General features: G+C 49.7%; 5 protein-coding genes across 5 annotated transcripts; 1 reads left to right on the top strand and 4 right to left on the bottom strand.

The window, feature by feature from the left end:
- Positions 1-590, top strand: T310_8131 (uncharacterized protein; the record flags this gene model as incomplete). Its single annotated transcript, XM_013469089.1, has 4 exons — positions 1-94; positions 206-229; positions 351-399; positions 458-590. Coding segments are annotated over 4 exons (300 nt in total), but the record flags the coding sequence as incomplete, so codon positions are not given.
- Positions 591-1,439: 849 nt separating this feature from the next.
- On the bottom strand, positions 1,440-2,089 carry T310_8130 (uncharacterized protein; the record flags this gene model as incomplete). The annotated part of the gene is made up of 3 exons (XM_013469088.1): positions 1,440-1,738; positions 1,877-1,926; positions 2,076-2,089. 3 exons carry the CDS (start codon positions 2,087-2,089, stop codon positions 1,440-1,442), a joined length of 363 nt encoding a protein of 120 aa, XP_013324542.1.
- Positions 2,090-2,542: 453 nt separating this feature from the next.
- On the bottom strand, positions 2,543-5,291 carry T310_8129 (uncharacterized protein; the record flags this gene model as incomplete). The annotated part of the gene is made up of 3 exons (XM_013469087.1): positions 2,543-3,037; positions 3,086-4,924; positions 4,992-5,291. 3 exons carry the CDS (start codon positions 5,289-5,291, stop codon positions 2,543-2,545), a joined length of 2,634 nt encoding a protein of 877 aa, XP_013324541.1.
- Positions 5,292-5,850: 559 nt separating this feature from the next.
- On the bottom strand, positions 5,851-8,688 carry T310_8128 (uncharacterized protein; the record flags this gene model as incomplete). The annotated part of the gene is made up of 1 exon (XM_013469086.1): positions 5,851-8,688. One exon carries the CDS (start codon positions 8,686-8,688, stop codon positions 5,851-5,853), a length of 2,838 nt encoding a protein of 945 aa, XP_013324540.1.
- A 2,969-nt stretch (positions 8,689-11,657) lies between these two features.
- On the bottom strand, positions 11,658-13,170 carry T310_8127 (uncharacterized protein; the record flags this gene model as incomplete). The annotated part of the gene is made up of 5 exons (XM_013469085.1): positions 11,658-12,006; positions 12,059-12,118; positions 12,185-12,533; positions 12,588-12,664; positions 12,725-13,170. 5 exons carry the CDS (start codon positions 13,168-13,170, stop codon positions 11,658-11,660), a joined length of 1,281 nt encoding a protein of 426 aa, XP_013324539.1.
- Between the last annotated feature and the right edge of the window lie 2,570 nt (positions 13,171-15,740).

Raw genomic sequence — 15,740 nt, 5'->3', positions numbered from 1 at the left:
TGTATGGTCGCGAGGGCGGGGGGTGATAGTCGTGGTCGTTGGAGCAGAAACACATGGCGATTAATTGATAGATTGTATTATAATGTTGCAATATGTGGGTTGTAGTAAGCTCTGTTCAGACTGGTTGTTGAGTTGTTCAATATATGTAGGTTTAAGGTAGATGTCTCTTTGTTTGAGGTGATGGTAATAAGTATGTACTGTACAGTAGCAATAGCAGTAGCAGTACCCTGTATGTGCCTAATGTAGTAGTCGATAGCGACAGTACTATGTAGGTGTATAATCCAGCGCTCAAGCTTTCTTTATAACCTCAACAATGCATTGATTGATTCCGCCTTAGCATTTAAAAATAGCATCTCCAAAAAGTATATGTATATCCAAGCCGCAGGACAGCCTAGTTAGGTAGGTAGTTAATTAATCCCCAGCCTTGTTGGAGAACAAACCTAATCTACAGTAATAGTTCTGCCGCGCAGTGCCTGGTCCTCTATACTGTATTATGTACTCCGCACAGCTATCATGCAGGGCAGGAAGCCATTGGCTCTCAGGATGAATTAGCTCATCTACCTCTGCAGATCCAAACCAACACTCGTTAGTTACTTACCTACGAAGTAGGTAGGCTGTGGAACAATGCCTGTCAGTTAGCTAGCGCAGTGGTGCAGCACAGCCCAGCCTTGTATAAAGTTTCATGGTATGGTGGCTGCAATTAATAAATCTGCACTTTGTGCTGCCTGCTTTTGCAGAATTTCTGCTGGTGGCTGTGCCATAAAGTATAATATTACTTGCATACAGAGCGTGGAATAATATAGCAGTATAATAAAATAACTAATATAATACCCTATTCTATTCTACTAGGGAGGGCAACACATGCTACACCTGTCTAAATTAGGTAGCCTGTCTATACAGGTTGAACTGAATGAATGAAATGCACATCTCAGCCTTAGGCTGACTACAGTTTCCTACTCCGCAGGAAGATGGATTTCTCTACATGTTGGTCTCTTCTTAGTAGGCAACGTCATGTGAATTGAGTGCATAGCCTCTCAGCCTCAGTTGAGATGATGCAATTAATTAACTGCATACTCCCTTGGTTCTAGCTCTATTTCCATGACTTTTAGGTGATTACTCTCGAGTCAGGAGTAGAAAAGCTTTCAAAGAATACCTCCAGCGACGCGCGAGAAAAAAAAAGATGACTTTTCTACTTGCAATCCATAACCCATTCACTCGCCCAGAACCGGGATCAGGCATTTATAACTCTGCAGACAGAAACACAAACACGGGACATAGACACGCCGAGGGTAAAAAGAAAAAAGAGAAAAGAAAAAGAAAACCAGATACAAAGAACAACATTCCCCGTATTAATAAAAATGCAGGAAGCAAAAGAATATTCTCCCCACCAGCTCATTCACGCCCATTCGTTTATTCGTTTGGTTTGGATGTCGATTAAATTAAAAACCGCGTCCCCTGCCCTTTCCACGACCGCCACCACGTCCCCGACCACGTCCACCGCCGCGCCCCCGGGCGCCGGCCTCTTTCTTCGCCTTGTTCTTCGGCTTGGGCGTGTCGTCCACCAGCAGCGTGTCCAGCGGCAGACTGTCGGGGAGGATGAAGTATCGGATGGTGGAGCCGCGGATGTTGATCGTGTCGAGGGAGATGGGATCCCTGCCCTTGGGCGTCATCTTGACCGTGCGCAGGGCCGTGTTCATCTGCGGCGAGACCGAGGCGATGGTGCCGTGGAGGATGGTGCCTGCCAGAGAAAAGAATGGTCAATCTCGTTTCCCTTATATTGAATAAAAAAACAGTCGAAATTCTGTGTAGCAAAAATAATTCGACGCGACTCGAACACCGGGGGAAAAGAGAATCAGCGCAGGTATAGGTACCGTACCATTCTTGAGCTCAATCGTCACCGTCTCGTTCATGCATTTCATCAAGAACCTGTACCAAACAACCAAAATAATCAGCAAAAGAAAGTAAAAAAAAATTCGATTTCATAATCTATCCAGCTGAAATATCCAGGCTTCGCAGCAGACCACGCGACATCTAGATATATCACACGCGAAAAGCACGACGGAAGGAAAACTTACCGGACGAGCTTCATCTTGACAAGACAAGGAGCACCAAAGCTCCTGAGAAGAACCTCTTTAAGGATTCAAAAATTCCACGTGTCCGGAGGACAGATTCGTTTCAAAGATTGTTTGTTGCAAGGGACAGCCAAGGAGGTCTGGAGTGCTCTGCCCGCAGTGGTGAATCGTGATACGCCGCAGCGCAGCTTTGGTGCGGGAATCTTATTCTTGCGGCTCAAAGAAGCTTCCTGCGGTTCTAGGCTGTGGCACGTGACCTGGAGGAGCTACTGACAGCAATGACAGTATTCAAGACACAGAACAAAAAAAATACAGAGTGGAAAGAAAAATTATTCTTAGCTAAGGTTCGAGTTCCTACTAATTCATCTACGAAAGATGCTGGTCTGGTATCGTAAATCGTCAAAGCACAATCTCATTACCCGTCCCATAGTGTGCCCTGTAACCTGCCCGCCGGTGATAGGAAACCAGCATCAAAGCCGACAATGCCGCGCCTTGAAGATCGAAATCTTATCGTCATAAAACAGGATCTCACGGATCTTGAACGTAACGTTAGATCGCACCCCATTCTGCTCGTCGTCCGAATACCCATCATCGCCGCCATCGGAACCCGAATCCAAATCATAACCCTGCCCCGGAATGCTCCCATCATCCTCATCTTGCTCGTCCTCATCCTCGTCCGCGTCGCTGTCCTCCTCGGAGCTCTCCGACGAAAGACCGTCTGAGTTGCTCGCCCCATCAGACCGCTCCCTCTTCTCCTTCACAGGAGTGGTTTCGAGGATCTCATAACACTTCGTCTCGATCCCAACGTACGACAGTTTGATTTCTGGTCGCAGCGTCACGATATCCAGGATCTGAAGGGCCAACTCCCGATGCTTCTTATCATTTGCCAGCGTCGGATCGTACATATTGGGCAGATAGAGAGCCTGCAACTGTGGGATGTTTGGCAGTCTCTGGAGGAAGAAATGCTGTTTCACCGTTAGCTGAAAGAAATGACAGAATAAGAGAATACAAACCCAATCGCGATGGTCCATCCCTATGCCAAGCTCGCGAAGCTGAGGCATCTTCCCGCTTGTCACGAATGCTAACGCCCCCCGAGGAAGCATCCAGCTCCGCCAGTGGCCGTGGCTGGAAGACGGCGTGGTTTCGAACCTCCGCGAACGATCGATCAGAACCTTCCTCAGGCTAGCCCTTTGCCGACGCAGCACATGTCGATATATCGCATCGATCCCGACAATCGATTCGTAAGTGTTACCTTCTTGGAAGAAGACACTCTCCAAGCTGTTCGGCGCAATCGTCTCTTTCAAGAAGAGGATGAGATACGGAGACACTCGGTCGGTATGCAGATGCTTGAGCTTGAGAGGGTAATGAACCGAAGAGTGCGTATCTTTCTTTGGATGTGCCGACTTTATACTCTCGGGTATAGAAGGCGAGAACTGTCGACGAAGAGTTCTCCAGAGCTGTTCATGCTCTTCGCAACGAAGTATAGTAAGCGAGGTGAGTCGGCGCCAATCCAATGCTTTCAACAGTACTGGAGGGGCAAGATAAACCCGTTCTAACTCGAGAACTTCCAGTTTGAGTTTCGTATCCGGTGTTTGTGTCGGCGTCGATGAGTCCGAGCATGTCACATTCTGAACTGCTGGCGGGAAGACCGACTGAGTTTTGGATTCACCCCGCTGATCATTGGAAGACGCCTCCGCTGGACCTGGCCCGTTTCCAGGCTCTGGGACTCGGTCGTCAAGTGCCAAGTCTGCCAACAACTGTGTAGCAGATGAAAGTTGCTGCGCGTCGATGTCTTCCTCGCTTTGCACATTGGCCGAGGCATTTGCGGTTTGCCCTTTACCGGTAGCCGGCTGGCTATGCCTGCTAGAGGACTCGCTCTGCATACCCATCTGATTATCCTTGTTGCTCAAAAGTATGGAAAGAATTCCTCCATGCCTCGGCCAACCGGGAGTCGGCCGCCGGGGTGATGGATCTGGCGTAATCGGCCTGTTTTCCACCGGAAAGACCCAGTCGTCCAGGTGACAGCGTAGCGCCATGCCGATACGTAGCTCCCGAAGCTTGTGACGCGAGCGTTCAATGAGCACGGCCATCTCCTCCAGATATGCCGGCTCATCGATGTCCAACACACTCAAGCTCTTAAGAGGCGGCAGGACCGAAAATGTAGGGAATTCCACATGTCCATATCGCTGCAACAAGGATAGCGTAGGATTGGCAGAGTTGGCAGGTGGTAGCATGATAGCTCGCGCGGCCGGATTCTCGGAGTTGTCGTGCCATCGAACCCAGACACGCTCCAAACGACACTCATGTCCAGGCCGTTCAGCCAGCGAGGCAAGAGCAAGGAAGACGTCTCGCATGACGCCTGTTGGCATGTCCCAGATGAATGATTCGAGATTGACCATCCTTGCGACGGCCAGCGCAACCAGCGTTCCCAGCATCTTGCCCGTCTCCTTCGTGATTGAGTATTCCTGTACCCACATCGGAGGCCCATTGCCCACGGAGAATTTCCGGGTATACTGCGCGTAGTAGTTGCCGAGACGCAGATTCCCCAGACCACTAGAACGAGACACATTTGGCTCCGTAGTCTGGTGGTTTGGGTTGTTGCAACCACAATGAGGACAACAGGAGCGTGCTGTAGCCCAAGCAGGACGGAGTGGCGTCTCCCTGAAGACGTGTTCCCCCATCACCAGCGTCGCTAAGCCATAGGAGAGAGCATCGACACCGGTTGGATGTTCCGTAGCGGCCACCGTCTCCGGCCAGACGATATCGAACCGTGAGTACATATGAGGGATGGCAAGCGAATGCAGGGCAGAGCATGTCAGGGCGAGCGACGTCAGGTCGTTGGTATGAGTTATCTGAATCATTATCAACATAAGCATATTATATACCTAGACACACTAGGGAATACCGTCGAAAGCTCACCTCCTTGACAATTTCTTTCAAGATGTCAACCGGTAAATCCAGCAAATTCAGACGCCGTTTGCCCTGAGCCTCTGAAGAGACCTCCCGTTTTTCTGCATTGGACTTCGGAGTCGCCGAGCCAGCAGTCATTTGACCAGTGGAAGAAAACGTAGTTTGGTCCGCATGCTGTGGTTGTTGGGCCAGAGCAAGGTGGTACGAGCCTGAAGAACCGTCGCTGGCCATGGCTCCCTCATCGTCCTCCGACAGGTTCCTCGACTCCATGCTGAACGCGAGATCGTCGTCCAGGTCGGTCTCCACCATGTCGACGCGAGTTCCTTGCTCCTCCACGATGAACAAGACCGTTGTTCAACAAGGCCCTAGCATGGGACAAAGAGGGTTGGGTAGGCCGCCAAGCTCGGGCCAATGGAGGAATGTCGTCACGTCCAGCCGTCGATGGCACCCTTCATGGCAAGCCCAGCAGGATCATCTGGGGGGAGGTAGATCTTGTTGAGCTAAGACTAGGATGACAGGTGAAGCGCAAAGCGGTCGTGTGGAGAGCTGCCAGAAGGGCGAGCAGTGGCTGTCACTAGTCGATAGTCAAGAGAAATAGTCCGCTGGGGAAGCGGCAGACCCGCCCAGCAGCGGGGAAGATGACAAGGCAGATCTCACGTGCCAGGCCGATCGGGAATGCCTTCCACTCTCACAGACTGCATTATTATTAGCATACGGAGTATCCCGACATGGGCCTGGCGTAAAGAATAGCAAGGCAACAAAGATACTGCTTCATCTGGTTCTACAGAGTTAGTAGAGCACATGAAACATTAGGCAGATCTGATCTATATAAAATTGAACACAATTATCCAGCGGCACATTGCCGTGCTTATTTCTCAGGGGCTTCATCGCTGCTGATGACGTCGGATATCCTTCCCACATAGCCTTCGAGACCAGAGAATGTCACCGATCCACCATTGGCGGACGTCGTAGTCGTCGTTCCTGGCATCACCACCACCAGAGAGCCCACCTCGATCCATTCGACGGATGAGATAAACGAAAATGTAATGTTGATATGTTCACGGCCAGACGCACTGGAAACATGGATCACCTTGTCACTATCAGGGCGTGTTCGACGTGTCGTACTGTCCTTGTGCCCTTCTTTGTCGTCGTCGTCTCCGTCGAAATTGAAAAAGTCTGGCTCCGCAGGCGACGTAGGCGATGGTGGCGACGAGACCACATCCTCGTCGGCGAGAGCGGCACGTACCACTTTCGCCGCGGTTCGAATGTTGCCGATGTAGACGACCGCATTTCCGCCTAGGATCAGAGGTGGAGATGCCGGTGATGAGAAATCACTGGCCGGGATCGTCGCAACGAATCCAGTGCAGAAAAAGAGCGAACGGGGAAGAGTGTTTGCGTGTTTTTCTCGAGGGATTCTAGCTTGGGCGAGAACCATCCCTTTTCTAAGCCGTCCTAGCCCCGGAGCTTCTTGTCCCGTTTCTGATGCGATCGGCTCGATCCCAACAGTGCCAACTTGATCCTCCATGAGTGTCCTGACTGAAAGTCGCAGATTTCGGACACTGACAACACGAACTCGTTGCCATTCGGCATGGCTTGGAAGGCGAGACTTGCCGGAATACGACTGAACAAACGATGCGGAGAAGTCGCCAGAGGACGGTCTGCTTCTGAACGAACGGGCCCGTGGCGAGGAATTTAGTGAGTTGTCCGTACCCTGCAACGACCGGGATCTGGCAGAGTGATGAGCATTGCTATCTTCAGCCCGCGGATCAACTGCAATTGGACCAACGACCAGTTCGTCGCCGATCGATATGCTCCCATGCCGAACCAATCCGCATAGCACAACGCCCTTATTTTCCTGCCGTGTTTCTTCCACAGATGAATAGACTTTGGACGGCGGGATAGCGAATACTTCATCGATATCAAACACATCGACAGGAGACTGCTGACGAAACGTGCCAGAAGGAGGACGCACAATTCTCGAAGGAGGCGTCCTGGGTATTGGAAGGAATCGGAGGAAAGCATGAAGTTTACCGATACCAGTCCCATTGACAGCACTGGTCATAATTATCGGTATCGTATTGGGCCAGTCACCATTGACAGCATTGACCGTTTTGATAGCCTCCTGACAATCTGCTGCTGAGATTTTCTGCAGATTTGGAGCCTGTTCCCCAGTCTCGGTGGTCACCGAGAGCATTAGTGGTTTCTTCCCTGCTGCTTTGATCGCGGACAGGATTCTGGTGAGAGTTTGTTTTAGACTCGAACGCGAGGCCAGGTCCAATTTAGTGATACTGAGTAATACGGGGACCTCAAGCTTGATGCAAAGTTCCAAGTATGCCAGGCACAGGTCGATCTCGGGCGCTTGATCGGTGACGCCTTGAGCTGCGGTGTCCCTACAGCAGTTTGCTGGAATACAAAGAATTATGTAATGAGGAGCCCAGCTTATCAATCCTCGCAGGGTCGATTTCAGATATCGTGTCAGCCCAGGGAGATCGGAGACGAAAGCGAGACGCCCGCCCTCCGAAGCTGCATGGATGTCGTTCCAAGCAGCAACATTTCCAGAAGCATAATTGATCACATCAACTGTGTCGTCAGAACTTGACGACTTAGCGCGGTACCCGATGAGCTCTTGGGCCACAGAACTGGTGATTCCAGACGAGATCTCATGCCGATGTTTCAAAAGACTCAGGCGGCTCTTCCCCCGTCCGTTGTCAAGCGCTGATGTCGTCAGGGTACCCAGAAGCGACGACTTTCCAGCCGCGCTTGGTCCAGTTATGGAGATGCGAATTTGCTCCGTGCTCGAGCATCCACTTTCTACGGGAGTATCCTCATCTGGGCTGGTGGAAGGCTCGTCCAAGCTCAGTTGCTTCAGACCCTCATCGCTCAATGACTGGACGCTATAGTATTCCAGGTCTGGGCTCACCAGAGCCTCCGCAACCCAGAGGCGTTCCGAATGAGTCTCAGCAGCGTCGGCTTCTTCAGTCCATTCACAACTCCCAACAATAACTTTGCGGAGGATCTCCACCTTGCAACCCAGACTGGCGGCCATCGCCCGTAGATTGTTCAGGCTCTCATCCAGCTCATCCTCGGTCAGACCAACAAAAGTCCCATCGTCCGCTACGCCTATCTCGTAGAGTGCCCCCTGACTCTCTTCGAGTCCGGGTAGAAGACGAGCGGGCTTCTGCGGAACCCCCAGCCTTGGAGTTGCCTCCGGAAGCACCGGAAGTACCAAATTGGCAGTTGAAGAGGAATGAAAAGGAGAGGATTGCTGCAAGCGCCATAGCAGCTGCGTTGTGAGTTGCTGCAGCCGCTGCTGGCGGCTGTAAGACGACGGAGGTTGAGGAGACTTGAGATTGGCTTCAGGATTGTTGGTCGGGACTGGGGCAGCAGGTGAGAGGCTCGATCTGGAATGGTAAGAGCCCCCAACGAGATGGCCGGTTGACATGGCCGTGTAGAGCCTTCGAGGACGGAGCAGAAGATGCAGTTTATACTCCGTCGGACCTTCCTGAGGCTCCGGGTCGAGTTTCGTGATTCCATAATCCGCCAATTGACTTGAATCACCAAAGTCTAAGCGGCCATCTGTCCGACTCCTGATGGCTTCCCCACGAGAGCCCCCCGGACCTGTTGCTTGAGGAGTGGATGATCCTGAAGTGGACCATGGCGAGGAAACCCGGGGCGGATCAGGGTCATAGGTAAAAATTGACGCCATGATGCCAGCAAAAGACTTTTCAGTCAGTTGCAGTGGTTAATAGATGGAGCCGGTCTGTTTTTTTAAGCCAGACAAGATGAATGAATGACTTATCGGAAGCGGTCTCCTTCACCGTTGTAATGTTAAATAAAGTAGCAGTATGTTATATATTGGATGTTGTGTGGCACATAAAAGCTCAAAACATGCATAACCCAGAGAGAGGTGTACTAAATGAATCATTTTGGACGAAAGATCAACAATTCCAGGAGTTGCGGTGATCTTGTCCAGGTCGTGATCGGGTGAACTAGCGGTTTGAATACTAATTTCCAAGCTAGTTGTCTAGTAGAGAGACATCAGCATCATGGAGCCTCCACAAACAGAACATCCAGTGACGAGAAAAGAATGGAGGGAGAATGGAAGACAACAACGAGGAAATAGATGGTTGTTGAGGGTGATGTTGCTTACCAGAATTGAGTACAGTCACATCGTCCAGTCATGCCAAGAAGTCAGGTGGGGGATGGTCGGCACGTGCTGACTGAGTACGGAGTAACGGTTGCATGATGCCTGAGGCAGAAACCACATTAAATAGGAGGATCATAACATTCATTCGATCTTCCACTCATTGCGCGATAAAAAGAGAGCGTCTCTAGAAATTCTTCCAAAACCCGTTCGGATCTGTATCTTGTTCCAGTCTCCAAAAATAATACGTAAATTGTTACCAATTCCTCGTCAGCCGGTTTGAGTACACTCATTTCCCACGCTTCGTGAAACGACATCCTAATCAACCACTCCTGAGACAGTAATATTCTAGATACCAAAGTCTGGATGAGTGAAGACAATCTCCTTCCATCTATCCATCCATTGATATGGGATCTAATTGAGGAACATCCATAAAAGCTGAAGTTGACCTTCCCCAATAAAAAAGCGGTTTGTGTCGACGATCAAGCATGGAAGTATAGAATGATCGAGTCTGCAAGGGCCCAGATCAACATATGTTGCTATCTCATCAGGATCACCAATCCGAGACGGTCAAGGACTCAAGCATGTATATGTAGCCTGATTATCAACACATCTAATGGGTCCAATACTCGAAGGTTGGGCCATAGTCAAAACTGATTGATTGATTCCCCTTAATCAAACTCGAACTTCTGTCTACCTGAATCAGGCTTGTATGACAGCCATACAATGTCGGACATGCCGGTTATTTATAAAATAAAACTCATAAGGATTCAAGGACACATAATGAAGCTCATCATCTCAAGTAGCATCAAATACAGATATGCATTTAGTTAGCATCTGTTTCACGATCCGAGTCTGGTTGGAGGCCTTGTTTCTGTCTTTTGCTCTTATCAAGTCCATCCTTTGAACCCATTCTGACAGATAGCAAAATATGAACAACTGAGTAGATCAAAAAAAACCACTTGCGGACTGGACATTGCCACTCTTCATAGTCATATCCCAGCCCTTAACTCGTCGTGCATGTCTGTGTGGTTGACAATTGTTCCTGCATGCTTAGGGTTTAGGGTTAAGAATCACTACATACGCAATATAGGTTGATACGCGTAGGAGCTTGTCACGCGACCACAAAGCAGGTTAGGTACCTATAAGCTTAGCATAGTGTTTCTGGTCTCTATAGTACCTCGTATCTCGCATCATCTACAGATTTTACCATCACAGAGGGAGGGTACTGTAACTTATGCAAGCATCGTCAAGAAAGCTGCACCCTCAACCTAAATTCGACTATTTATTCGACCTAGTATACATGCATAGTACACATAGTTACATGTAGCTACCAAAGGGAACATGATTCCAAAAAAGAAGAACCTTAATCTTTTAATCTTAATAATCTTGTTATCATCTGCATACATATATACTATTATTGCGGTATTTTTATTGACTGCGACTTTTGACTCTATCCCCCCAATGTCACCCCTGTCACTACCTACACACCAGGGGCAGATCATCCGTACCTTGAGGTATGTACAGTACAAACCCAACAAATAGACCGGCCAAGAAGAAGTTTCAGTTTCAGAATTCCAGTTTTCTTAAACTTTATTTTAAATAGTGCAAGATCGCAGATTTAAAGTTTAGGTACCTTTTCACGGGTAGGTGGATAACGTACAGTACATATTTAAGGTTCTTACTGACAAATCTTTTTTTATAGAAAAAAAACTATTTTTAAAGTCTTTTTTCTTTCCCCGACGAACTACCTTAGGTAGCTAGGTAGCTATATTGTATACATGTTCCGTCTTTACTGTTCCACTGACAGTTCACGTAAAATTTCACTTCATGAAGATATTAATATCATAAAAAGCAATGATCAATAATTAGTATTACTATTATGATACTACTAACTATAGTTGACTGGGGTGGGTGGTGGTAGTGAGGGTAGATCAGGACAACCAAACCTTCATCGTCATCATCGCATCGCCTCGTCTTGCCTCGTCTCGCCAGGCTGAAGTCAGCAGTAGTGACGGACGTGGTCAGACCAGATCAGTCTGACAGGTCAGACAGATTCAGCCGTAAGAAGGAATCCCATCCATGAGTCCACGATCGATTGGATCGTTGACAGATCAGTTGTATGGGGGGGCACTGGTTCCACCGGTCGATGTCGCAATATACACCTCTTCATGCAAGAAGAATCGGGAATAGGAAAAACGATGGCGGTCATCTGATTAGACCCGTATCCACCACTGACTTCAAGGTAAATGAAATGCACTATGTAATTCCTGCTCGCAGCACTAACCACCTTGACACATGGTTAGGTGGTTGAGTGCCACAACCCTTTCCCACTCCACCCCGAATTCATCGCTTTTCTATCTGCAAATAGAAAATGAAAAGAAAAAAGAAAACTCCCAAGTCAACCAAATTATAGAGCACCATTAAATCCCACCTCGTAACTCCCATGTTGTTGCAAAAATCGTAATCATAAAAGGCAGAATGCCGCTCCCTGAAATATTCTGAATAACTGGTCCAAAATGCCAGCGCGATCATCCAGTCGTCGTCGACTGACTCGACTCCTTCAAGCCTTTGCATTTCCCCTGCGCAATGTGGGTGTTCCGGGCCGTGGTCCGCGTGAACACCGCGCCGCAGTGCGGACATTCCGACTTGGCCGCTGCCCCCGAGCGCTCACGCTGGTGTCGTAGTAAGTTGCTGAAAGTTGAAAACTCGCGGCCGTTGCAGCCGTGGTCCCAACATTGCGGTTTCGGTCGAGACTCGATCACGCGAACCTGGCTCTCAGGCTCCGGAGTCCCAGCCGTCGAGCCGGGGGTAACGAACGGTGAGGGTGCCACGGGAATCCGAGAGTCCGGACTCGTCGTGATGGGATAAGGTGTGGACCTATATCGGTGTCAGCCAGGAGCACCAAGTGATAATGACCACGTCTGCTTACGGGACAAAGGAGGTTTGAGGAATATCGTAGTTGGGTTGATTGAAATTGTAGGCTGCGGAACTGCACAAGTGTCAGTTTCCAAAGTTCGACAACAATAATATCCCTCAGTTTGCTTTGGATTCTTACGGAGGATAGAATTGCTGATTTGGTGCTTGTTGGACGCCTAGCGGATAGGGCGCGGTTGGATACACCGGTGCCTGTGAAGATGAATACGCATTAGGTGCCGAAAATGGTGGCAGCGGTTCGTCTGGTCTCCTCTGTGGCGGTTGCTCGGGCGTATGTGTTCGCCCAACAGAACGGTCATACTGGGTCCATTGACCCGGGGCAGGAGAGAAAGAATTCGGCTGCCGGTTGTTTGGGAACATATTCGTCGAGTCACTGGAAGCGAGAAACGGCTGTGATTGTGACAAGGCGCCCTCTATATTCCCAGCAAATTGCTGGCTGTGCAGAGAGGGTATGCTGGATGGATAATAGGCTGCACCTCGTCACTTAGCCTTCTGGCAGAGCACACCTAGACAGGAGAACTTACTCTGCAAGCTGGCATACATTGACTCTGGAATATATGCTTCTCCTCCTGAATAGGATGGAGGGAGAAGGTTGACGGCGCTGCGCGGTATTTAGAGGTTAGACTTGCTCAACTGAAGTCCGTGCTGGGCGCGCACACACCTGGGATTCTCAGCACTGAACACTTGTGACTGACGAGCGACGTCAGTCGAGTCCTCTGCGGGACTAGATTCAGATGGGACTGATTCAAGTGGCAGTAATGGATCCTGAAGCTGGTGGGATCCCTCGTAGAGGTTCGTCTGGGGGAGAGACTGTTGTTGCTGCTGTTGCTGTTCTGAAATAGCAGTGGAGTAGGCCGTTTCAAGATGGCTCAATTGCAATCCCCCCTGCAGATCAACTGGGAGCTCTGAAAACGATGCTGGCTGGAACTCGGTGAAGAACTGCTGCTGCTGATGCTGGTGCTGCTGCGTGGGGCTCTCTAAGCTTAACGGTCCTCCTGAAGGATCCAGTACATGGAACTCCGCTCCGGTTGATGGGGTTGATTCCTCCGCGATCCTGCGACCTTGAGATCTATACCCACGTGAGTTTTCGCCTCTCTTCGAAGACATGAGGGCTTGGTAAGATGCAATGGCAAGAGCGAATGCATAGGAATATGTCATCCTTTGCTGAATGAGAGACAATACACCTACTTTCTCTTGTGCTTTCCAAACCCTTTTGCTCTAGCGTTCCCAGCGGCGACTGCGGGAATATATTTCGAATGTTAATCAGATGTTGGCAAGTATCCTAAGGCATAGAAAAGAAAAATTTTCAAGCAGAGAGAAAAAAATTCTCATCAAAGCCTCCCCCACCATGCAGATGAGCAGAAGTGATGTCCCTGAACGCGAACGTCACCGTTCACTGCCACAGTTCAGGGTAGCTTCAGACACCTGAAATAGGGCCGCCGATGCTCTCTCGGAAACCACCGAGAGACCACTGAGGGAGAGGGATTAAAAGATTTTGCAAGCTGTCTGTCCAATGGCCATGCTACCAGCCAACAGGGCTGGTGTTGTCAATCAGCACGAGATGCCGAGGGCCTGGTCCAGGAGAAAGAACGACGTGCGCACAACTCCAATTGGCTCATGTCGAAGGGGAAAAATCTATCTATGCATAGAAGCAGAGGCACCAAGCCCCTGGTTTCAACGTTCCGGTGGATATTGCGACAAAAAAAAATCACGCCTTGTCGTTACGCCCAGGTAACCCAATGGAGCTAGGGGGCAGTGGATAAGTTAGTTAGCATGGACAGCCCCAGCGCCAGTTCGAAGGCCGAGACGGCTTTGGGGGCTGCTTGTACCTGGTGCATATTGCAGCTATACAACTGAAAGAATCGGGTCCCTGGCAGCAGAGGCTAGACTAACAACGAGATGACCGGCCAGTTGGGCATGGGTTTGGCAGAAATGGATCCTAAATGGAACGGTGTCATCCCCGATCTAGTATGCGGTGTCTGGTGGATGTGCAAAGAGCAACAATGGGGAGCTCGACGTGGACTCTCATGATTCTCTGTTTACCTCACTTAGCCCCCACGCCCCAGACGTACCGAGTGGACTAGACCCGAAAGAAACCCACAGAGTGGCTCTGGGCCAGAGATCGGTAGTCTCTATCATAGGGAAAGGCATCGAGTCTTCGGAGGTCAATTGCACGTTAGGTTTGCAGTATCCAGAAGCCCCCAAAGCACGAACAGACGGCCTGTGGTTGAGGTCACTACATGTGAAGCCTGGTGGAGAGAACAGCTCGGAGACTCCGGGCGATGTGGTTCGACGTCGCTGCCGAGGTGGCGGAGATGCTGCAGATGTTCATTTGAGTTTAGCAGCCTGCAGAAAGCCACCATTGGTCTCGGGCCTGCCGATGAAGCTGGAGACTGGAGGTCAGAGCTGGCGGATAGAGCTTGCGACATGCCACCGTGGCGGTTGCATCCGTCACGTGAGGCCTGCGTGACGGCGCCTTCCTAGCCTCGATCGTGCTCGTCGATCGTCTCTCAGCTGTCTCTCGGCACTCTCCGTCCAGCGCGCTGCTGAGTCGGAGTGTTGCTGTGATACGCCCTTTTCTCCGCAAAGGGCAGTCGTGACAGTCCGTCTGGAGGTGGTATCCCGCTGTCCATGACGTCGGGATTGATCCTACGCAGATCTCGAAACTGGGCGCAGCTAGCTTCTTGGCTGCAGTCTGCCAGGTACGCTACTCCGATTCTAGGTCTATGGCCGATAGGTAGGTACGGAGTATTACTGCTATTCTTGTTATCTCGCTGTTTCCACATCTAGATTCCCGTACTGGGCAGGTAACCGACTTCCAGCTAACATCATGTCATCCCCAGTTCGCGAACAGTCTCCAGATCTTAGTCGAGTGGAGTCTCTTCGATTCAAAATCCAAATCGTTGCCTAGAAGACTGAAACGACGCTATGCTAAATCAGGTACAGAATATAGTCCAGGGACCGTGCAGTATTCGGCATGTCGGCATGCCACCTAGACCTAGAAACGATATTTTCGGAGTTGAGAGATTTACAGAAATGTGGCCGAGTCTGGCCGACGCGGGATGAATGTCATCGTCATCGGCATATGCCATCTGTCATCCGCAGCACTAGCCACAGGTGGATGAGCTCGCTGCGACATTGACCCTTGTCCAGGGTCGAATGCATAATAGATCTATTATTATCACTATGATTTCTAACCGCCTTATCGTTTCATTGCAGATGCACATTTACAGAGTAGATTTCTATTTTCTTATCTGCTGTCCATGCAGGGTTCAATTGAACTTTTTTTACTGATATTCTGTCGGAGGACAAAGTTGCTAAGAAGCGCAAGTCATTGCATTCCTTTTTGGCCGAGTCGTAATTTTTTTTCTTCTTCGAATGATCTACTTTTAGTTCTGCACGATTCACCAAGCTCTGACACACCGCACTTACGCATCTAGTAAGGATACGACGGTTAGGTAGCTAGGAAACTATCCCCATCTAACAACGCATACGCAGTACACGGTCAGTACACACAACAACACCGGCATTTCCTTTTCCATCTTGTGTTCTTTTTTGTTATATCTGTGCGTCTAGAGTTCTAAATCTCTGCGGCCAGGTAGGAAAAATGGAGACCAAAGTTGTTCGTCATGTCAGTGCACGTTGGTGAGAAAAAAATTTTCTTTTTCTTTCGTTCT

Source organism: Rasamsonia emersonii, assembly GCF_000968595.1.
Source record: "Rasamsonia emersonii CBS 393.64 chromosome Unknown ctg1118621760656, whole genome shotgun sequence".
Classification (NCBI taxonomy): domain Eukaryota; kingdom Fungi; phylum Ascomycota; class Eurotiomycetes; order Eurotiales; family Trichocomaceae; genus Rasamsonia; species Rasamsonia emersonii.
This window is presented reverse-complemented; position numbering and strand designations above follow the sequence as displayed.